Genomic DNA, 24,311 nt, shown 5'->3' on the forward strand with positions numbered 1-24,311 from the left:
AAAATCATGCGTGACAACTGTGCATCTTGTGCAGCTTTTGGCAGCAACTTAAAAAAAACAAAAAAAACTCTTTAAGGCGTATTCTTTCCATTAAGATCAGTGTCAGGTATTAGAGTGACTGGCAGAGACCCCATACGTTGATATGATCTCAGAGAGAAAGAAAATGGCTCAGAATAATCTTCTTCTTAGAGCATGACAGATAATTGGGTGTAGCAGTTGGAACGGCAGATATGACAGCACCGACACGGCGCTCAAGGTATTTGGAGAAGTTTGGTCCTGAAACCATGTATCACATCACATTTAGCCAAGATGAGACAAGGTGACTTCAGATCTGGCATCTCTACCCCATTGGGAAATGACTCTTGTATGAGAGTGTATGTGATGCTGCCAAGGGTTCATCACTCTTATTCATATCCTTGGATTGTTTGTTTTCTTTAATTTGTCTTTGCTTTTACTGTGTGAGTCAGTTTCCTTAATTTTCCAATAACTGATCGTAAAAGATGTTCATGTGTCATGCCGCCCTCAGAATGACTGGCTGCAGGTAACAAAACACTGAAAGCAGGAATCGGTTTTATGTGGTGCCCTTTTAATTTTGGTGTTGCCAGACTTTCATGGGTCCACCTGTGGTGACGGCAAATGACCAAATCACAAGGAGTACTTCAGTCTGAGATGGTACAAAATGACTAACAACATGGGCCTGTAGATGGTCCGGTGATGATGCTTATTAAGCTGAATACCTGGGTCTAAGCTGGTGTCAGCAGTGCATTTTACATCAAATAGCAATGACTGGCAATGACTCTCGCCAGCAATGACTGGCGTATGGGAATCGCCTGTGACAGCTGAACCCAGAAAGCCTCCAAGAAAAGTTGTTGATGCTCCAGATAAAAAAAGAATATCTGCAGTCAAAGGAAGGATTACAGTCTAAAGAAGAATAAAGGTTATCAACAGCAAGACAAAAGTTCTGCACAGCAGCTTTAATTCATGGATTGCTATCACAGCAAAGAGTACTTAAAAAAAAAGGTTTCTCCCCACTTGTCAATGTGTAATACGATTAGAAATATATAGATGTGTGTACTAGGGGTTGCATGAGTTCAGAAGTCGACTGTTATGTGGTGAAGGTCAAGTCGACACAGACAATGAACTCTGTATTCTTGGCCTGAATACATATGCTGAGAACAGACAGCTCGTGTGCTGCATACTGCATGCTGCAGACATGTATAGCCTGTATAAGAAAAGGCACTCAGCACCATCTATAGCATTTAATAGTAATAGTAATAATAATAGTAATAGTGTAGCCGTAGTGTAAAAAATGCGTTATTTCTCTGAAACAGAAATTTGTCCCCGGGGGGCAATTTAAGGTACAAGTGAGCAGCCTAACGTGCAAGTACAGACATTTTAAGGAGCAAATAATATTCACAATAATATTCACCAGCAAATTGTTGACTTGCAGCCTCCTTTTCTCTGTTACCACAGGGTGAAGTTCTTAATTCACTCCTGTTGAGAGGATTTGAACCGTTCCTCTGCTAGCGTTAGTGGATGCCTTTTCAGATGAGTGTGCATTGCTGTATGTGGTGAAGGTCCTCTTCATCACTTTAACTGATTACATAACAGCACTCAATTCAACCAGATAGGATGAAATGAATAACTCCCAGACACAAAGCTGAAATATTGAATGTATTTTATTGTGTGTTTCTCTTGGTGGGGCCTCTCAGCTGCTACTGATGAGGGCCTGTCCTGGGAAGAGAAACACATTGTGTTCAGCCTAAAAGAGGCCGCCGGAGGTCTGAACACCTTCTTAAAGGTCCCAGGAGAGACCATTGTGATAATTGGAGAGGGGGGATAGCAAATGCTTGACAACTGTAAAGGATTGTTATGGTTGAATGCTAGCTAAGTAATGGTTTTATGAGGTTTAGACGAGTAGAGGTATTCAGGGTATATGTATTTGTTTAGGTATATTATTTAACCCAATATTGTATGGTGGATCTGGGGAGGGAGCTCACCTGTTCAGTGGTAGGGCTCGAGTCGTAATTGGTAGCCAACTATAAAAGGGAGCCCGTGCACACAGACAGGGTGTGAGTGATTGGCAGGGCTGTGACCCAGACATCAGGCCACAAACGGGGCATGATTTTCTTTTAGTTATGTCTTTTTAAATCTTGTTTTGTCATGAATTATCAGGGTGAAATAAGCACTTGGTTGGTTTGCACCTCATCTCAGACTCAAGCTTCCTGTTTTTAATCCAACCGCTACCAGGCCATCCTAACACTGTAGTACTTTTGTTGTATTTCACTTAGCATAGGCTTCATCTTTGGTGAAGTATTTCCACTGTAACGACCCACTGAGCACATTACCTACCACATTATCTCCTCCCCTGTCTTAAGTATACCTTTCTAGTTTTACATGCAGACGTTTGTCAAGGAAGATACTTCCATTTCAATCACATTTGCATTATAGTCTAGGATAACACAGTGGCTGACAGTAAAAGCATAATGACCTTTAATGAGATTCTTTAATTTAGCTGCTTTATTTAACAGGTTGTAATTCCATATCCGCATGCTGGTTTCTGCTCAGCATTAATTTTTCATGACTGATTTTTGGACATGGTTAATTTAAGGTGAATATGTGACCACATGCCTGTTCATCTTATCTTTAGAAGTATTTTTTTATTTTACTTTTTTATTTTTTTTAAAGCAATGCCGAGAAGAAGAGAAATTTAAAATTTAGTCACTGAGGTACAGTAGGTATAAGTTTGTGTGTGTGTGTATGTGTGCGCAAGACTGCCGCAAAGAAAGACATGCTAAGTCATGGAGGATATATTCTCCTCCAGCAAGCCCGGTTAACACTATTAATGGCTTCCCAGCATGTCCAAAAGCCGTTTTGCTCCCTCATTAGGGGAAAGTGTCACTGCCTGGGCTATTGCTAAAAGGGACCCCCAACTGTGAGCTGAAACAGAGAGCAGACCACTATCTTCGGGGCTGCCTTTGCGTGTCTGCCTCTCTCTCTTTCTGGGCTCCCTCTCCGTCTTTGTCTCAAAACCCATCCATCACTGCCTTTCCTGTTTTATCCAGGACCCGAGGAGGACTTCTTAATTAGTGCAGTCATTAAAAGTAAAACATCTCACAAAGACGACGCGGCAGCCCTCGCTAATTCCACATTCTGACGCCATCATCCCTCCGTCGAAGGGATAGATTGGATGGTCTAAATATGCCACTTTATGACGAAGGGCTAAAAATAACTATTCAGGCATGTTAACGGTGATTTATGGTTTTGGAAAACCTTTGACTTCCTTCATTTTCTCTGAGATGCCAGTGTACACGTGCAGCGTCTCCCTATTTAACGTGAGGGCTGTGGACATGGGGACAAAGATGCATCCGTGGTGAAATGGTGTTGCTGTTAATGACGCAATGTGTTTAATGTTACCAATCATTACGCAGTATCTCAGACAGGATAATGAGTGTCTTTTGTACATTGGCCAGGCATTTATTTTATGTAACTTATCATAATTAAACATGCATGTAGTATAAAGAATCAGACTGAGTGAACCGAGCAGTGTGATCAGACACGGCTTCGCTTTCAAACTGAAAGTTCAACATTTTGGGAAATATCCTTCTTGGCTTTCTCTTCATAAAATATGATGATCTCACATTGAAGCCACTGATTTTTGAAAAAACTAAATCTTTTGCTGACATGTCAATAACTCAACCAGGAGTTTAAATGGTGATGTAGCCCAGTATGGATGCACCTTGGGTCAATTACATTGCGTTTAAGTGTGCTATATAAATAAACGTGACTTGACTTGACTTAGAACAAAACAGAAGATGCTGCTTTGAGTCAACGTAGCTCCACTTCATTACAAGCCTGGCTTAGCCACACTCATATCAGAATATGTGTCTAGTAATACACCATTTGCATTTTGAGATGTGTTTCAGCCGATAGAGGAAAATAAATCAGAATGCAACTGGATAGTCCTACAACCAATCACTGGCATTTTGTTGTTAACTAATTCAAATCCATGATGCTTAGAGGGTGGGCTTAGATGACGTGCTTAGATGACACGTATGATTACGTTCCTGTCTAGATGATTTGATTGGCAGATCTTTCTAGAGCACAATCAGTTCCCAAGGGAGCAACTCCAGACCACCTTTCTGCCTCGACAACATTTTGCGGCGGGGGTTGTACCTGCGTAAGATGTTCGGTGATCTGTTCTGCATCGACATCTGCAAACTGTATGCAGCTCTACACAGTTCAGGCATAACATTATGACCACCTTCTCCCTTGTGCCTCCAAAACAGTTGTGACTCATCAAAGAATGGACATGGGCCTTCTGACGGTGTCCTGTGGTGGAGGGGGCACTTAGACGACGTGTATGACTACGTTGCTATTACTCCTCTGTCCATCACTTCATAAAGCCTGTCCAGATGATTTAATTGGCCCGACAGATCCTGCTGGAGTGACTCAAGACCAGCTTTCTGCCACTAAATATTTTGGGGCGAGGGATGTCGGGCTGACTTACACAAATATGTGTAAATTATAGGTATTTTGGTCTGGATATTCTTTAACAGTTCATATGTACTATCTATACAAAGCATTTACCAGACCTTTAACTGCCTCAGAGTAAACTCTTACCCAGAAGGATTCATCCTTGTAAGCCATCACATTGACTGAGTAACAATAGAGGACTTTAGGTTGTGATATCTAAACCATTATAAAACTATCGAATTTCCTTGTACGTACAGTGGTGTCCGCTTTGACTGAAGGGATATAAACATTCACGGAACACCAGAGTCTGCGAGCCTCTCTCTCTGCTGATGATCACTGACCTGTCTAATCAGAGCAACTGTACTATCTCATTCATTGACTTCCACTGTGGTAAGACAGTGTCAGTTCCAACCAGCTGTCACAGAAACATACTCCTGGACGCATCCAACCAATAAAACCCACCCAGGCAGCAAGATCTGGCTGCGCTCAACCGAACTTAAACTTCAGGAAGGAAGAAGAGCAGCCAGATCCACAGAAATACAACCGGAGCTCATTCATTTCTCAGCTTAAAAAGATAATACATTATCCAAGAACCTAGGATTGTCACATTACATCAACAAACGTTAAAATTAGTGTCGCCTTCACGGGTGGCTCAGGTATCTGGTGAAATCTGATGCTCATTTGCAAATAACAGTCTGCCCTAAAGTTCTGATTTGAGATGTGCCTGCTGTCTGAACAAAGCCTTTCAAACATGTTACAATGACCAATGGTAATGTGTCCTTACATTTATGTATTCATGTATTTTCTGATCACCGTTATTTATACCCTGCAGCGTCTTGTTGACATTTACCATTGACCGACGGCCACCTGAATGCATTCATGTATTAAATATTAATGGCCAAATGAACTTATAATATCATAAATGTTCCGTTTACAATCAAATACAATGGACATGTGTGCTATGGATTATGGGTCACTGAAGGCTGGAAGGGATACAGCGCCTGTGCTGAATAAGCATTTCTTTGTTGCCTTTGGGGGATTCTTTGAAACAGGGGCACTCCTTGGTGACCCATCACGATATATTTAGTTTCCAAATGGGGACTTAAGAGGATCTAGCCTCTGAATTGGGACAAAGCCTATACATATGGAAGGAAGGGAAACTGCTGACTTTCACATCTTATAGAAACCTGCTGGTTATAACATCATTAAGTGTATTTTCTGTGCAACCGCGATGGTCTACGAACATTGATCCATTTCAAACAATTTCTTGTGACATTGACAGTGTCACAAGAAATCAAAATGAGTTATCAGCTTTTTATGTTATACCTGGGTAGGATGTTCCGTGATCTCTTCTGCATCGAGATCTGCAAACTGTATGCAGCTACACGCCGATCAGGCGTAACATTATGGCCTGGGGGCATCCGTCATTTTTGTATACTGCTCTGCTGTAACAGTGTTTATCTGCTTGTTACTGACATGCAAAGTCAATGTACACGTTGGAAAAAAATGATTTAACAAGTCTAATTAAATAATGCTACTGTATGCTAATGATACACCGATCAGGCATAACATTATGACCACCTTCCTAATATTGTGCCTCAGAAACAGTTGTGACTCATCAGAGAACGGACATGGACCTTCAGAGGGTGTCCTGTGGTGTCTGGCAAGAGAATATTGTTAGTGAGGGGCTTTTGGTCCTATGGGTTGAGGGGAGGGGCCTCTGTGGATCATCCCACAGAGACTTGATCAGTTTGAAATCTAGTGGATTTTGAGGCCACACACGTTTTTGTGTGTGTGTCTGTGTCAGGCTGCATCCTGCTGGGTACGGCTGCTGCCATCAAGGAGTGTCATTGCTATGGGGTGGGGGTGCCTGGTCTGGTCTAGGTGGGTGGTACATGTCTAAGTAACGTCCTCATGAATGCCAGGTCCAAAAGTTTCTCAGCAGAACATTGTATTGTCACAAGATGGTCAGTGTTATATACTTCTCCTGTCAGTGGTCATTATGTTGTGGCTGTCTATTAGTTTTACTCTGTCACACAATCAGTGGCAAACACATACACACACACACACACACACACACACACACACACGCTGACATTGAATTGAAGAACATGCGACCCAGATAGCCTTCCGTGCCTACACTTCTTTTGCTGTACTAAAAATAGCTGCTAACATTAAATGAAATATGACTGCACTTCAATGTAAATAATGCAATGAGTGCTTAAAGACATAGACATCTAGACTACAGAGTTGTTCGTACATTCACAGCTTTAGGCCATGATTCATTTCCATTTGCTGCACTGATGTTAGCGTGGTTTCACTAAATTCTAAGAACTTAATTCTTAATTTTTAATGTTTAGGTGTTCTTGTTGCTTATTAATTACACATTAAAATTGTTAACACCTATTTTTTTTACGCTGATATTGCTTGTTTCCTAGTACTGAACCCCATAGATACGTAATATTTACAAAAGAAATTAGCATTTCTCTTTACCTCTCTCTTGTTCCCCGAATCACCCTAATCTTGTTTACTTGCACAGAAACAAGCAGCTGGTAATTTTCCAGTTGGGTGCCACTGCAAACTACTGTTGAAGAAGAGGGTGCTACAAGGCGACATTATAAAAAAAGAGCGTCAGTCAAACTTCAGACACTGAAAACCATTGTTTCATGTATTAACTTGCAGAACGCCACAGCGCCCTTGTCATTGCACAGTAATGTTTTAGTGTGAAATTATTTTCCATCACTCCATCAGAGCAGAAGCTTCGGTGGACGTTTAAGTCCCCTGCTTCTTGTATGTCTGATTGATTTCTCTAGTCTTTTACTGACACACCAACGTTTGAGCAAACTGAAAATGCACTTTAAGACAAGCAGATTGGGTGCGTGCTTACCAGGGACGTGCACAGACATCTGGAGGGGCTATTGCTCTAACCTGGAAAAAGGGCACCAATATAATTATTAATATAATTCTGCATAAGTTCTATAATGTACCTTTAAATAAGGATACTATTGTCCACAGCATCTATGTTTCTCCACATCACACTCTTGATGAGCTGATATAACACTCAGCTCATCACCCTGATTATGTAAGCTACCTGTCTGATGTGATGTGTGATGCTCCGCACGCTCTCCCTCACTCTCAGGTCTGGAGCCTTGTGGTTGGGCCTCATCTTAAATAGAATGATTAGAATCTGAATTAAGTAACTTATATAGTATACTGTATCTTTTCACTGATAAAAAATGCACTGACAACTGAAACCTCTGTTGCAGTCAGTTGAATTTCCATGTAATGTGGATACATTGGATTTTGGTGAAGCCCAGGAATTACACTGGAGAATATCTACTTATTTACAGTCGTATGAAAAAGTTTGGGCACCCCTTAGGAAAATCATTGCATCAGTTTGTCACTTGCTGAGCTTTTGAAGCAGCAACTTTATTTTAACATATGTTATACCTTATGGAAACAGAAACATCTCAGTAGTGAAATCATTTTCATCGGTCCAACAGAAACATTTTTATGTGTATTTAAACAAAAATAGGCATGTGCATAAATTTGGGTACCCCAAAGAAATAATTCCATTAATATTTAGTGGAGCCTCCTTTTGCTGCAAGAACAGCCTGTAGACGCCTCCTATAGCCACAGACAAGTCCCTGAAGTCTGGCAGGTGGTAGTTTGCCCCATTCCTCCATACAAAACATCTCCAGTTCAGTCAGGTTTCTTGGCTTCCGTGCGTAAACAGCCTGCTTCAAATCAATCCATACATTTTCAATGATGTTAAGGTCTGGGGACTGGGATGGACATTCCAGAAGATTGTACTTGTGCTTCTGCATGAATTCCTTGGTGGATTTTGAAGAGTGCTTAGGATCATTGTCCTGCTGGAAAATCCAACCCCGGCGTAGCTTCAACTTTGTGACAGATTCTTGAACATTCTTGTCAAGAATCTGCTGATACTGAGAGGAATTCATGTGGCCCTCAACTTTAACAAGGTTTCCAGTCCCTGTGCTAGCCACACAGCCCCATAACATGATGGACCCTCCACCAAATTTCACAGTAGGCAGTAAGTTCTTCTCATGGAATTCAGTGTGTTTTTTTCACCATGCATACCTCCTCATGTTCTGACCAAATTACTCTATCTTAGTCCCAAAATGCTTCTGGCTTGTCCAGATGTGCTTTTGCATACCTCATGCGACTCTTCTTGTGACGAACACTCAGGAAAGGCTTTTTGCGCATCAGCCTTCCAAAGAGCTTCCCTGGTGCAAAGTACGCTGGATTGTGGAACGATGAACAACTACACCATCAGTAGCCAGATGTTCTTGTAGTTCTCTGGAGGTGGTCTGTGGCTTGTCTGTGACCATTCTAACCATCCTTCGCCTGTGCCTTTCCAGTATTTTTTTTGGCCAACCACTGTTCTTGTGGCCTTCCATTTCTGCACCACATTTCTGACTGTGGAGACAGACAGTCCAAACCTTCTTGATAATTTCTTGTACTCTTCTCCTAATTCATGATAATGAATTATCTTAGTTTTTTGGTCAGTGGAGGATTGTTTTGATGCCCCCATGTTGCCACACTCTAAAAAAGAACCTAGGACAAGCACAGCCAGCAATTGCCTCTGTTAAATAGCCTTTTTCATGATTGGTTCCACCTGTCTTTGTAATTGAAGGTCTCACAAGCTAGTCAAAGCAATTTTGTGCTGCAACGTGTCAGCTATAAATCCCTACAGGTCTTGAAATTAATGTGATTAAAAGGGTGCCCAAACTTTTGCACGTACCTTTTTTTACATTTTAATTTATCAAAATAAAACTATGTAATGCTACTCTGAGAATTTTGGTCTGGAAAACACTCAAATGTCTACATCTCAGTAGGAAATCAAATCTTGTTGCTGAGATCTTCTTTTATAAAGTTAGAGCAAATTATCATGAAATCTTAGAGGGGTGCCCAAACTTTTTCATACGACTGTATTTAAAAAAATATAAAAGTATGTTGCCTACTTGTATAAAGAACAATCACAATATACTATAAAGCCTTTGTGAACCTGTTATCTGGCCTTACCATCCCATATTTCACTACAGCTATTTTACTTGATCACTAGGCTCTCAAAAGCTCTCATGGACAGGTGCTTTCAGGGTGAGCCCCCTACAGAACATATTTATACATTCACAATACTATGAATAGCACATACTGTATACTGTATAGTGCAGAATTTGTAACTTACAGAAAATGCTTCTGATAAGATAGGCCTATTTTACATTAAATAAATTATGTAGGATGGTGTCTTATCATTATCAAAATGCTTCACCTCCTGCAGCTGGCCTGCTGGCAGTTTTTACCCAGCTCTGAAATGATGTATTTCTTTTAGCTGCCTTCTTGAGGTCTTTCTTCTTAATCTGTCTCTGTTGTGAAGGCATACTTAAGCACACAAAATTAACATTACTGAGTCTATATATATATATATGTAAATGTATATATAAAGTATGTGTTTAGTATGCCTACACTGACCAATTCACGTAACATATTGACTTTAAGCAACATGTAATGCATGATTAAAAAGTATAAAAAAAGCTACTTTGAAAGAATAGCTTTCCAAACTACCATTACTTTATTACTGGAAGAAGTTAAACTACAGCAAAGCTACTCTAGGGATACATCTAGTTTGGTTAACTAAAGCCACTTAGAATAAAATGTTCAAACTACTGAAAAATTGACAATGAACATGATATAAAATTATAGCAAAAGAAATGGCCCGTTCATTGCAATTAAACTACAAGTGCAATTTCTTTCCTCACAGTTCATACATAAATATTATAAAAATATCTAAAAAATGAAATAAAAAAAGAGGCCTGTTGTCTCGTCAGTTTTGAAACAACTGCAAAATGTATTTAAGCTAGTAGCTGAACTAGCCTATGTAGTTCACGACTTCCCAACACTGGATATACTATATCACATCACCTCCAATGGAGCAGATTCATTGTTTTATTCTGTCATGGGATAGGGACGGGACCAAGTGAAAAACCACTACCGTGTCTCCCGGTAGCTCGATATAAGCTAACGTTAATAAAAGGCAATGTTACGTGACGTGAGACAAACGTTAGAACTGCACATTATTCGAGGCCAGGTGGAGACTTTTTTGTATTATTCAGAGAGCATTTGTAAACTCCATAACTTCTAAAACTCACCTGACTGACAAACTTTCGCTCTCGTACACCCACCCACAGTGTTCAGTGTGTCAGAAAGTCACATGACGATTGACGTTGTCAAAATAAACTACCTTTTGGTTGCAGAAAAAAAAGTTTGAATTATATGGCGATTTATTTTGATTTTTAACACTTTACCAATTATGGGCTCATTGTATTGATGCAGACACAACAGCAAAAAAAAAAAAAAAAAAAGGCACTCTCTCCAGAGGGGCAGCTCAGCTACTAAGGGCAAACGGGCTGTTGCCCAAGCAACAATAGCCCGTACCTGTGCATGTCCGTGGTGCTTACTGACTGCGACTTTGGCATTTGATAAGACACCAGCATTAAAATGACCCCCTGAGAGCTCGTTCACAGGCCTTTTTTTATTGTGCAGAGAGAATTTGCTTGAAGGGATTTCCCATAAAACTCATCAACACACTTACATAAAATGTTATCTGTGTAATAAGCAGCGCTGATCAATTAAAGTATGTAATGTGAGTCCATACGGGGGGGGGGGGGGGGGGAATGTTAAGGGAAGGCGAGTTTGACTCAAAGTCATGTTTTAGATTTTAGTATCCTCCAGGTTTTAAATTGACCAGATAGGTCAGTAATCCAGCTTAGAGAAAAGGGCCTCAGGCATCTTCTCCCCTGAGCTGTTTGAATTTCAGCTCTCCCACTCAAAAGTCGGTGCCGAATGCAGACTGTTGTAATTGCAGGAGTGGAGTCAGCTGTTGGAATGGCCCTACTGGCAGCCCGCAAGCCTCAGTCACTGCTTGATTGATTGACTGTCGACTCTAGTTGCCCTGGTAGTCAACCACTAGTCTTTATTCCGTAGCTGCGGAAATCATTTCAAATGAATGGACTCCCTCTGTCTTTGCATCTCCAACGTCTGACTAATGTATTAGACTCACTCTTGCAATTTGCTTTGCTCAAACTTCGGGGAACTGGACACTCTCCGACTGAAAGGACTTGAGGTCTGAAACCCGGCCTGAAACCCCCAGAGCAAGCATGAAGGCAACGGTGGCAAGGAAAAACCGTTAAAAGGGAAAACCCTTTTAACCGGAAGAAGCCTTGAGCAGATCCCAGCTCATGTGGAGGAACCCATCTGCCTAAGGCCGGCCAAGTTGAGGCAGAAAATGCTATATAGTTGTAGCACACAATTGCATGAGTAGTAGTGAATACCCTTTAAAATCTTGATTTTATGGCCCTATCTTTTAGGGTTCAGCCCGCAAGCCTCCCTGACACATGACCTCTATGAACGAATTTAGAGCTGCTTCATAATAGCTGCTGAAAATATCATACACTTGAAGACATGTTTACATAATTCTAAGAAGAACGGTTACGTGTATGCTGAAATCTGAAGCTACCTGAAACTACCTGAACAAGGAGTTCTCATAAGCAGGAGAAATTGAACACCTCTCTGTGCAAAGAATGACAACACGCTTGACTAGTAGCATTTGAAAACCTGAGCTTGTGCATCTGTACAAAGCCAAGAAGAACATTATGTTCCACAGTCTTGATGATATCCGCCTAAAATGATTGTTATACTGTATGTGTTCATCTGTGCTTGTGTGCGCTCTGGTGCCTAGTGGCATATAATGACATCGCCTACAAGGTGATTTTTTTTATCAAAAAAAAAATCTAATTACCTCACAAAGTAAAAGCAGTTATCTTAGTAATTAGGGCACGGGCACGCCACTTGAACCTACGCCACAAGGATTTCAGACTTAGAATCCCCCCGACAGTTTCCTAAGAACACTAAAAGGTGGCTGCAACACAGGCGCGTCATCGCCAACACGTGCGCACGACACCAGAGCACCAAATCCATGTCCGCTGAAACGGAGTCCACGTGTAGTGATCTCAAAGTAATAAAAAGAAAAATGTAACAGTGGCCTGAGAGCCACCTGACGCCCAGTTCTTCAAATATGAGTCATTACGGTGTCATTTTGGGCAGAGTACTCGGACGAAATAATTCAGGGCTCACACACACAGAGTTGCACACAAAGTAAAAGAATAACCACATGAAACAATTTGAAACCCATGTGACATTTTTTTTTTTCCTGCTGCTGTCTCTTTGTTTGTCTCCAGACCTGCAATATTCTTTCTAAAATCAAAAGAGAGACTCCTTGTCAACATGAAGATTTTGTTATGAATAATATTACTCGGAGACAAAGGACACGGATCTGTCACGTGACAGCCACCATTATCGCCGTCAACCACATGCAATGCAAATGTCACAAAAAATTATAACTAAAAAAAGAAAAATTGACAAAAGAAAACCCATCAAAGCACATTTATCATCCACTGTTGTTGTTGTTTAAAACATACATTAGGACTCCAGATAAGCTGAAGATAAAGAACTGATGGTGCAAAACAACTGCAAAAGAGGAGACAGCCGTACAATGTCATAAAAAGAGCACCAGTCAAACCTCAAACTGTGAAAAACAATGCAGATAACAGGACGGGAACAAGGCGTTTATCCTTGCTTTATGTATTAATTTGCGGGACGTTCCAGTCTCCTTATCATCCAACACAGATGGATGTTTACATCTGCCACAGTTTCCCCCTCTTCAGCGGAGCCAAAGCCTCATCTGATGTTTGGTCTGGTCACATGGTTCTTATACGTCAGGATGGATTCATCTGTATCCATTGCGCGTCACTGCTTTGTCACGGTGGCTCTGAGAGCCTGACACACTGCAACTTGATTAAGTGCATGCAAAAAGACAAAGCACGAGCAAATTAAGAAGATGTCTGCATTTAGCAACAAAAAACATACATATATTCTAAATATAGAAAACACGAACAAACACCCACTCCTGGTTCTCCAGCTTCCTCCCACAGTCCAAAGACATGCTGGTTGGGTTAACTGATGGTCTTAAATAGGCAGCAGGTGTGGATGTGAGCGTGTATGCCTTGCGATTGACTGGCAACCTGTCCAGGGTGTACGCCGCCTCTCGCCCAGTGACAGCTGGTATAGGATCCTGGATTCCCCCCCACGACCCTCTCAAGGACAAACGGTTACGGAAAATGAATGAATGAATGAATGCACAGAAACAACCTGCAAATATAGACTGTAATCAGGGAGTAGTGGCAGGATGGCAAGTATGAATACACTGGGGTTGATTGTGGTAAAAAGAACAGGTGAGGTGGGTGTGGCAGATGACTGGAAGCAGTAAGTAATATCTAAAGCGTCACATTACCTGGAGGAATTTTTGTTTCCAAACTTTATTGACCAGGACCTAGACAGTGCCACGTTCGGTGCCACAACAATCCCTGCTTTGTTCATCTGGACAAATGCCTGTTTGAACAACTCATTGGTTTGCTGCCACCAAGTTTGTACCCCTCCTGGAAACTAAACAAAAGAATGTACTGACTCCAGACGGAGAGAAACGGTTTTAATGGGACTGATTGGTCCAGCCTGCTCAGACTGATGTGGAGGCATGAGGTGTTTATTGTTTCGACTGGTCTCTTATTCTCATCATTAGAGGGATACTAGTGTCGCGTAAACGTAGACAGGGGACAGGAATGAAAACGAGAAAAGAGAAAAATGCTGCACCTGTGTTGTGTTTCGAAACGGTTCATAAAATCCTTTATGTAATTTAAAAAAAAAATACAGTATTATTACGATTCTTATTATTTGAGCGTGAAAGGCTTGAAACGCACGTCCTCTCTTGGCTCTCCGAGAGCTCTTTCACACGCTTTATACCGTTCAATTTCCTTGAGGGGATTGCCCATAAAACACATGAGCAAACGACTCTGTTTGTCCCATGACCGACCAAAACGAGCCAGACCGCACGTAATGTGAGCTGCACAGGTCAGATTCTTAAAAATAAATAAATAAAATGATGAGGGAGAACTTTTTACAGTTCAAGGAGGAAGAAGTTTAACTTAACTCGTGGCCTTGAGCTTCAAATGACCAGACACATTAGTAATCCAGCTTAGTGAAACAGGCCCCAGGTACAGCTTTACATTTCTTTTTCTGAGCTGTTTGCAGCAAATCCGTTTTTACCGCCCCACAGTCAAATCCACTGAATTTCCCCTTTCCCTAAAAGTTGATGCGACCCGTAAAAAAAATAAAATAAAATGTCAGAAATGGGGGCCGTTTTGTAAAGATCCAAATATACCTTTATAAGCCACTGCTGCAGCTGTGCTTCAAACTCAACAAGTAAAAACAACCTGAACAAAGACATCTCATCTGAACAGACACCTGATTTACCACTGCGGTGTTTGTTGCTGATGCAACTATTGTTAAATTACGCCCAGAAGCATCCCATTCAGGTCACCAGAGCTGTTTTCTAAAAATGCAAATGTCACACAAACAATAAATAACAGGTTTTTCTAGTTAAATAATCCAAACAAAAGGTCTCATATGGAAATAAGTGCTTCACTGTGCCAGGAATGCGTTCATAATTACCCCCTTTCAGTGTTTGTGGTTCGTTGCAGATACATTCTATACTGAAGTGTTAATGTGTTTTTTTTTTCCTGTTCCAAAGCCTTTGTGTGACGACTTCATTGATGTTTACTCTCCTGAAAACACATTTTCAATTACGACATGTCACAATGGAGGAAACCTCAATGTAAAAGGGCCGTGACACGCCGGGCTGACGGTCGGCGGCCATTTTCCAGTGTAGGCGAGCATCTGTAACCCTATTTATGTTTTTTTTTTTTAACTAGTACATGAGAAGAAAATGGAAAATAACGTAAAATAACAAAGGGCGCACAGAGTTTTCCATCTTTATCTCATCTGAACATTGAAATGTTTTCACAGGCACATGATCATTGAGAACGACATCTGTTTTATAGCTCTTCCTAGCCTCACATCTTACAGCAGCTCTTCCTGTTTCCCCTTTTGATTGAGAAATACAAACCACTGCTTGAGTTTTCGCGTTGTCTTTACTCTCTGGTCGGGACGCAGGCAGCGCGAGGCCACGTCACAGCCAGATGTTTTTATTGCTTTTATTCAGGTTCTGAATACGGGATTATCTTGAGTTGGAAGCTTTAAAAACACAATAAAGTATGAATTATGTACTTGATCTCCTTTCTCTGTGCCACACTTTCCAGGCGATGAGGTGGGCTCAGACCACCGGAGTTGCAGACCTATTTATTGCCTAATTCAGTCCTCCCGACGAAGAGCTCCAGTCCAGACCCAGCCAGTACCGAGGTTCGCCCCAGATAATTTCTGAGTTTCTGTGTTAACAGGGCCGCACTTAAACCTACTGATCCAGTTGCATCAGGCACGTTTTGATTTTTATTCATGATTATGTCCGTGCTCTCACACAATCTGCAAGGAAACAAGATAAAATGGCGAGAAGAGTTGACAGAAGAAAAAGAAGAAGGAGGATTGATTTTTAAAGCTCCTGTGGTCTGAGCCTGGTTTTAAATGACTGAGTTTGAAATCAGGTTGCATCACACACTTAAAGGCATCTTCTTCTCTCTAGCAATGTTGTTTAGATTACCGAGACAGATCAAGGAGCATTGAATGCACCTCAGGATGGTTGGGAAGGGTACAACTGGGGATAAACATTAATTTATAAAGAGGTTTCTTTGTAAAATGATGACAAATGTTCAAAGTGTGTTTGGTCGGTTTGATCGGCTAATGATGAATCTGTTATGCAGGTTGGGATCAGTGCTGATCAGATAAAACCAGTTGGGCTGACAGATAAAACCAGCCATAACTTTATGACCACTGACAGGAGAAGTAAATAACATTGACCATCTTGTGACGATTCAATGTTCTGCTGGGAAACTTTTGGATCCTGGCATTCGTGTGGATGTTACTTGGACATGTACCACCCACCTAGACCAGACCAGGCACCCCCACCCCATAGCAATGACAGACACACACACAAAAACAACTCAACTTAGGAACAACTCAAAAAAACATGAAGAACAGCACAAGGTGTTGACCTGGCCTCCAAATTCACTAGATCCCAAACTGATCTAGTATCTGTGGGATGATCCACAGAGGCCCCTCTCCTCAACCCATAGGACCGACCCAAAGGCCCCCACTAACAAAATTGTGTTGCCAGACACCACAGGACACCCTCAGAAGGCCCATTCTCTGATGAGTCACAACTGTTTTGGAGGCACAAGGGAGACCTACAGAATATTAGTCATAATGTTATGCCTGATCGGTGTATCATTAGCATACAGTGGCATTGTTTAGTTAGTTAGACATGCATTTTTTCTCCAACTTGTACACTGAGTTTGCGTGTCAGTAACAAGCAGAGAAACACTGTTACAGCGGAGCATTATACGAAAATTATGGATGTCCCCGCCCCAAAAATGACAAACGGAGGTACACGAGGTACGTCTAACATATGAGGCTCAGCATAGCATACAGAAACCTCATGAGCAGAGGGGAGTTAAGGTCCAAGCACCAATCCTTCTGGGACACTATAGAATATGAAGAAATGTAACTTTGCCTCCCATTTTTAGTCGACATCCGCTGCGGCTCCTGCGGTGAAAGATCGTGATGAATGGGTTGTGAACGAAGTGGGTTATTTTGTGCTAACCCGAGAGTTGCTTTAGGTGGAAACAATCAATCCTCACCCTATCACTGAGGATGTTACAAACTTTGACGAGGAACGACGCTGCGAATTGCTGGTTGAAACAGATTTCGGGATGGTCCTGATTTTTGCATATTTTAACATCTGTAATGTCATGCGAGGAGAAAATACACAAGGAAATCAGTCATCTCCACAAAACTTGCCCAAACTGTTTTAAAATATAGTAAAAAAAAACAAGGCTGTAATTCTAGAAAACACAAAAGCATTATCACGTAACATTTACTCTTGTGTGTAATATGGGTGCTGTGTTCTAGGAATCCATGTGTGGTGTGTGTTACCTTTCAAGTTGTTGCAATGCCGCTTGAGTGGACACCAGACATTAAAGTTAGAAAGATAAAGGGTTTATTTTAATTAACTACATGAAGCAGGACAGATAGGCTGCATAGCCAGGCCAAGGTAAGGTTCCACATCCACACCCTCTCAGCTGTGGTACGACAGTAAAGCCCATGCACCAGCCAGAGACAGAGGAGCAGAGGGACGTTACAGAGTCCATTAGTTAGTAGTACAATTGGATGTATAAAGGAAGATCAAAGTGCTTGTTTCTTGTTAGTGGAAGAAGGAAAATTCAATCTTTTGTTTTCTTTATCCTATATATTCTGATCTCGTCTTCCTCTACAGAACCTGTTCTTACTCAGTATGGTTTTCTCAGCTCATCCCCTTTTCTGTCTACAGGCTTTGAAGCTGTCCATATCATTTTTGTGTGGTCAAGCAGAAACCAGTGGTAAAAGGGATCTGAAATCGACTTCCATTATTTGACGAAAGCTGGAAAAAGCATGGGGGGGAAAAAAATGGAAGAGAAAACGAGTGAACAAGAATATAGAGTGAAAATTTGTCTCTTGGGATTTCCCAAACAAAGACACTTCAAACAAGTGGCTTCTTGTCATGCTGCTGAACGATTTCAAAAGAATCACATCCTTCCGAATGAAAGCAGAGGACTGATGATTTTGTTCAAATGCAATGTGGAAATTGTGCCTGCTGATGTTTTGTGAAAGTGTTGCTGCACGTTTGAATGGGGTCATCTTAAATGGGACGCCTGAACGTGGCAAGTGGTCGCCATTTCTTTTCAGGATATAGTACTATCATATCAGTTTATGTAACTCACCTGCAAGTGAGATCATTATGATCTTCTCTATGAAGTATTCTCAGATCTCTATGGGAGGAAGATGGGATGGCATAGATGCAGCATCTTAGCAACTTAATCATCATGTCATCGTTCAAGTGTCACAAGCCTAGTTTCCATGTTGTATTATGAAGCACATTTTGAAGTGTTGCATTAGAAGAGTTTATAAAATGATATTATTAAAAACAAAATAAATCGTTAATTTTGTTTTCTTCCAAATTTAATTTATGCGCTTAACGCACATGTCTGATGACATGTCTCAGCTTCTAGAGGCGAAGAAGAGTCTCTCCCATTTGTATGGCACCCATCGCCGTCATAGGGTTGGTATGTGCATTAAAATCACTGCATTTCTTGGTTGTCACCTGTGAAGCAGGCATGAAACACGGTCACAACAAACTGACATCAAATAATATTTACATGTCACATTTAAAGAGAAAATCCTGTAACCCCTCCCCTGCATTTTCCTCTTGTAGATGGCCGGGGCATCTGGTCTTGTTTTGTCGTCTTTATCTTCTTCTCCTTTAAATTCAGTCAAGTTTACTTTCTCTTTAATTAAACCTCCTATTTCTGACTTCTTAGTCATTGGTGGATTTTGTCTGGTGGATCATTATCCTGATGAAAGGCATACTTCCAGTTTCATTTTCAGACAGACAATCTTACGCTTTATTAAAGCACTCTTTGACGTGATGCAGAATACAAAGATGATTCCTGTGATGGCAAGCCAAGCCGCCCAAACAAGTCTCCTGTCACCATGGCTAAACAACAATCCGCCCAGAACACTTTGTTTAAAACAACCTAGTCTTTTCGTATACTGTATGTTCACGGTTAAACTGTCATTTTGCTTCGGAGTTTCTTGTCTAAAGGCTTTTTCCTTCTATGCCTGGTATGTGCATCCAGTTTGTGGCTTCACTTTCTGATAGGACACGCATCCTCTCGATGGCAACAGCTGCGGCGTAATGTTTATAAATTGTGATGAATTTTTGTGGTTCTTGAAACATCTCATTGTCTGCTTCGAGGCAGAATATGTTAAGGCACATTCGAGGTCATGTGAAGTCTACCCCATTTGCAGACCTTCTTGCAGTGGAATGATGATAATGGTGATGATTTGTCCAAGGTCTTTTTTTTTAATCCATTGTCAGGCTTATAGGCATCCACAACCTTTCATTCTGAAGTCCTTGGAGAGTAGAGTTGTGATGTTCGTGAACGAACCGAATCTAATGACCGGCTCTTTAAAATGAGCGACAGGAGCCGAGACGCAGTTGCGAGACGTTCTGTTTTTTCATTTTTTATTTTATTATTTTATTTTACTTTTCACACAGAAGCTCATGCTTTGATTTGAGACGGTGTTGGTGACGATGCTGGTATGGTGGTGAGCATACCAGTAGACCTGGCTTTGATTCCTGGTCAGTGCAAAGGTGAATTTTTCAGGCGAAAGCATTTGTCTATCTAGAATCTATGTCAGAGAGAATATGTATTGGTGGGATGTCTAAGTTTGAATGTTTTTGATCCAAATCTCAGGCATCTTACAAATAAATAAACATCAAAATGAGCCAATCTTTTGAATGGCTCATTTTGGTGAGGAATGAATCCACAAGATCCGGCTCCCTTCAATGAGCCATAAATCCCATCTCTACTGTAGAGTCCTTTGGATCTTGACACACTGTCAGAGCACACTGAAATGGTTTAAATAAGACAGATTCCACTTGTCAATCCCGAATAAGGTTGTTATCATTGGCACCTAATCTTAAATTCCTGAATTTAACTTCACGTATATAAAGGTGTGATAATTGTAGGGTGTGACTCTTGGATATTTTGACTGCAAAATGGCAACTCTAAGTATATCATCTTTATCCATGGGAATGGTTTCAGAGAGATCAGATGTTTGCTTAATCAGATATATCAAAACATTGAACAGTTTCCACACATACTTTTCCATGATTGAAGTCAAGAAGCTAAAATTAACATATTTTCCCAGTCACTCTTGTGCAATTTAGTTATGAAGGAGTTATGCTGGAGTGTATATTTTCTCTATATTAAGTGTGTTCTTTTTTTTTTTTTTCCAAAGCATGATCGCCAAATGTTGGCCGTTCTACATTTGGACTATGTGTCTGTGGGTTTTCTTGTCTGTGTTTGCAGTGAAACGACGGCTGATTTGTTTTTTATGTAGGTTTATGTCCCCCCTTGGGTGGTAATTCAGAAAAGGAATTTGCTAGTCTTCTCCCAACAACAACATTTTACAGTAACTGAGATCTTTTTTGTCATGGTTACATAGAAGTAGTGAAGCAGTCATTGGCTTCGGTGTGTTTTGTTTTCCGAAGGATATTTTCTCCTGGCGCTTTGGTCCGTGGCCTTGTCACAGTGAAGGACACATTCCATTTTCTTTTGTTGTTATTAAATCAGTAATGGAAGTTGAACCTAAACCGGTGCTGTCGGTCATGTAACACCTGACTTTTCACTTCCATTTTGTCGTACATCCTGAGCTATAAAAATGGTTGGGCGCAGATTACTCCATAACTCTGTTTGGGGACAGTGTAAATCCCTGGGATTTTTACATTTGCTCATCCCCAACCCATTCAGTCTTTCCTACCACACACAGCTCTTGGGATTAAACGGATAGAGAAGGGGGCAGGGAGTCCACTGGGACTGGCTGGCTCTTTCAGCTCTTGCTTTGAGGATGATGGTCAGCGGGCGTTACGTAAGCCAAGTGGATTTCAAATGCATAGCTGAGCCATTCTCCTCTTTGGCGCACGATGCCTTTGTCTGTGTTCTACTAACCGGGTTGCCCACGCACACTCTGCAACGTGCATGCACGCACTGATGTACAGTAGCCCATACATAGAGTCCCTGCCGCCTATGCACGGCAGACTCCTTCACACGGAGACGGACACAGGTGTTTACTAAAAGGTTTTCATGAGCTCATCTTGAAAGATGTTTGCGGACAGAACCTGATAGCATGTATCAGTCAGACAAAACAGACACACAGTACAGAACCATTACTGCTTAAAGCAAAATTTTTGCCTAAGACTAATAAAGGTTATGTGGTTTTGTGGTATTTAAGTAACAAGAATCTCTTTTACAATCTCGATTACAGAATCTCATCAAACCCCTCTTCGTGAGTGGATCAAACACACGACTAAAGCAAATCCTCCATCAATATCAGATTTTATTTTGCATATGAACAATTCCCGATACCCATGCATACAGTATAACGAGCTCACAAGTTGATAGAGAGTGAGAGAGAGAAAGAGAGAGAGAGAAAGAAAAAAGAGAGAGCTCTTTCTTACTAAAATATATACTCCACCTAATGCAAGGGACAGTATGGTATAATAAGACAGCAGCAACCCACATTGCCTGGACTCAATTAGTGTTACAATGTCACAAATGAGATTATTAAAACCGGTTAACTTCATTTAGAAATTTCTGGTTATATTTTCAACCGGGTTTTTGTAGAAATTCTTTTCTTGGCCTCCTCAGATTTATTTTCCTTTTCCCTTGACTGGAACCTGATATATATCTCACTATATATCTACATGACGTTTCATACAAAATAAATACTGGAATATATAATGCATGATACATTTATATCATCACTGTAAACTTGAAAACAAAACAGACATCATATATTTACTGTACTACAGGTACGGCAGAGTCAAACGAAAGTGCTTGATAAAAGGACAAAGATTATATGCACCCCTGCTCTTACTGTGATTGTTCAGAGGTCGAATAGCACCGTATGACAGTCTGGACAGCTCAGCGGATAGAAGCTGTTTTAGATTTATATTTGGTATTTTTCTCTCTCTGCCTTTTTCTTTTTTCTTTTTCTTCTTTCAGTAACAGCACGTCTGTTGAAGTCTCTGAGTTCTGGTTCAGACAGAGTCCACCTTGACCTGGTTATTGTTGGTCATGAGCGGCGACGGTTTACTCTTGAGCCTCTCCCCTGCGTCGTTGGAGCTGTCCTGGAAGAAGATGCGAGCTGTACACACTGACACTACAATACGCTTGTACTCGCGCCGGAAGTTCTGGTTCAGGACACCATACACGATGGCGTTAAGGCAGCTGTTGAAGTAGGCCATGAAGTAGCTCGCCACGAACAACCACTCCGGGATGAGGGGAACCACCACCTCCGGCTTGATCGCGACAGCCAGGCCAATGAAGTTGAGCGGCGCCCAGCAAACGGCAAAGAGCACAAACACCACGAACATCGTGACAAAGTTTCTGACGTCGTGCGGCGTCAGCTTGGGCCGATTGTCCGGCTTGACCCGCCTCCTCACCTGTATGACCAATATCCAAATGCGCAGGTAGCAGTAGGTGACAATCATGATGGGCAGGATGAAGTGGAAGAAGACCACTGCGATCGTGTACGCCGAGCTGGCCGACTGCTCAAAAGTGCAGGAGTAAACCCTTGGGTCATACTGCAGCGATCCCACAAACAGGTTGGGCACGATGGCCACTACAGTCAGCGCCCAGATCAGCATCACATAGCAGACCGAGTTTTTGTCGCTATACAGTTTATCGTATTTGAGGCTGTGGCAGATGTAGCAGTATCGGTTGATGGCGATGCCGGTGATGTTGAAGATGGAGCCAATGACGCTGACGCCCATGAGGAAACCGCTGAGCTGGCAGTGGACGTAACCCAGGTTCCAGCCATTGTGGAAGATGGAGGTGAGGACCAGAGGGTATGGGTAGATTGCCACCACGAGATCCGCTACTGCCAGGCTCACCACAAAGATGTTCCCTGCAGACAAAACAAACACCCACAGAAGAGACATGCGAGAACTCATGAGTCAGTGGCAGCAGAAGCAGAACACATTGAACAACCAAATTAAAGAGACAAAGAGTCTGGCAGTTAATCTATCCACGGACTGCCAGATTCTTCATCCAGATACAGAATTTTATCCTGCATCCTGTTTTACCGTAGAGAAAGATAGAAAACAGAACAAATATAAACTTCCAGTCGACAGCAGAAAAACATAACCTCTGGTTTCTGGTTTGATTGGCCATTGTTTCAAGCATGGGTGAAGGTTTCCTGCTCGCTGACATCTTTGTCCTACTTAAGGGACAAACTCCTCATTTGGGCGTTGAAGTGTTGTTGCAACTGCGTTACCTCACAGTAACAGCGCTGAAGACGCGGTGTGTGTGTGTATGCAATCAAGGTTCAAGGACTCGTTTCATGCCGACATAACAAAAGAAAGTGAAAGCTGCAGAGCGGAGAGGACGAGCGTTCTGGGTGAACGCGTACCTGCGCCGAGTTTTGGGAAACGGTTAGCAGTAATTTAAGTACACATGACTTGTAAATATGCTAAGACATGCGAAAACAACCAACACAAGCCTTTGGAGACATTCGTTTGTTGTTGCTACGTCGTTACATAAGCCACAGGGAAAGGGCCTCGAGGCAGGATGTTCAGAGGGAATGCATCTGCAGACTCTGCATTGTTTGTGTGTCAGTGATTACGCTCGCTTGTGTGAACGCTTCCACGCATTTGGTAGCTTCCCCCGATGAGTTGGCGTGCGTGAACCCCAGTGTGCATCTGACGGTCACCTTTTGATGCTGGCGAATAATGAAAGGAGAGCGGTCCTTGCCGCTAAGCAGCGTGCGTTTCTGATTGCAAGCAAGGCTTTGCAGTAATCAAGGACATACAAGTGTATTCTTTGTCCCCAAACTGATGGGAAAATTAGACACGGCTTGTTGGAGAATATACTTTCGCTTTTTTTTTCTTTTTTTTTTTTAACAGAAAGTAACCGTGATTCTCTGTGAAATACATGATGTGCACTTGAGACAAAAGAGCAAAACGTTCTATGGAAACAAGGTCACCTGTGTGGGTGTTCAGGCACAACCATTTGTCCTTGATGACACACATCTTTGCATTTTAACTTTATTTAGTAGCCTGACATAATCCTTCCTTACCCATCCTTACATCGATCCACACTGCATTTTCACAGCTGTCACGGCTACATATATACACTATATTACCAAAA

General features: G+C 41.6%; 1 protein-coding gene across 1 annotated transcript; it reads right to left on the reverse strand.

The window, feature by feature from the left end:
• Nucleotides 1-21,422: 21,422 nt before the first annotated feature.
• Nucleotides 21,423-24,028, reverse strand: LOC311500426 (melatonin receptor type 1A-A). The gene has a single exon (XM_084561825.1). It carries the CDS (start codon nucleotides 23,114-23,116, stop codon nucleotides 22,202-22,204), a length of 915 nt encoding a protein of 304 aa, XP_084417951.1. The 5' UTR covers nucleotides 23,117-24,028; the 3' UTR covers nucleotides 21,423-22,201.
• Nucleotides 24,029-24,311: the final 283 nt, after the last annotated feature.

The sequence above is a fragment of the Chelon labrosus genome (assembly GCF_963514085.1).
Source record: "Chelon labrosus genome assembly, chromosome: 2".
Classification (NCBI taxonomy): Eukaryota; Metazoa; Chordata; class Actinopteri; order Mugiliformes; family Mugilidae; genus Chelon; species Chelon labrosus.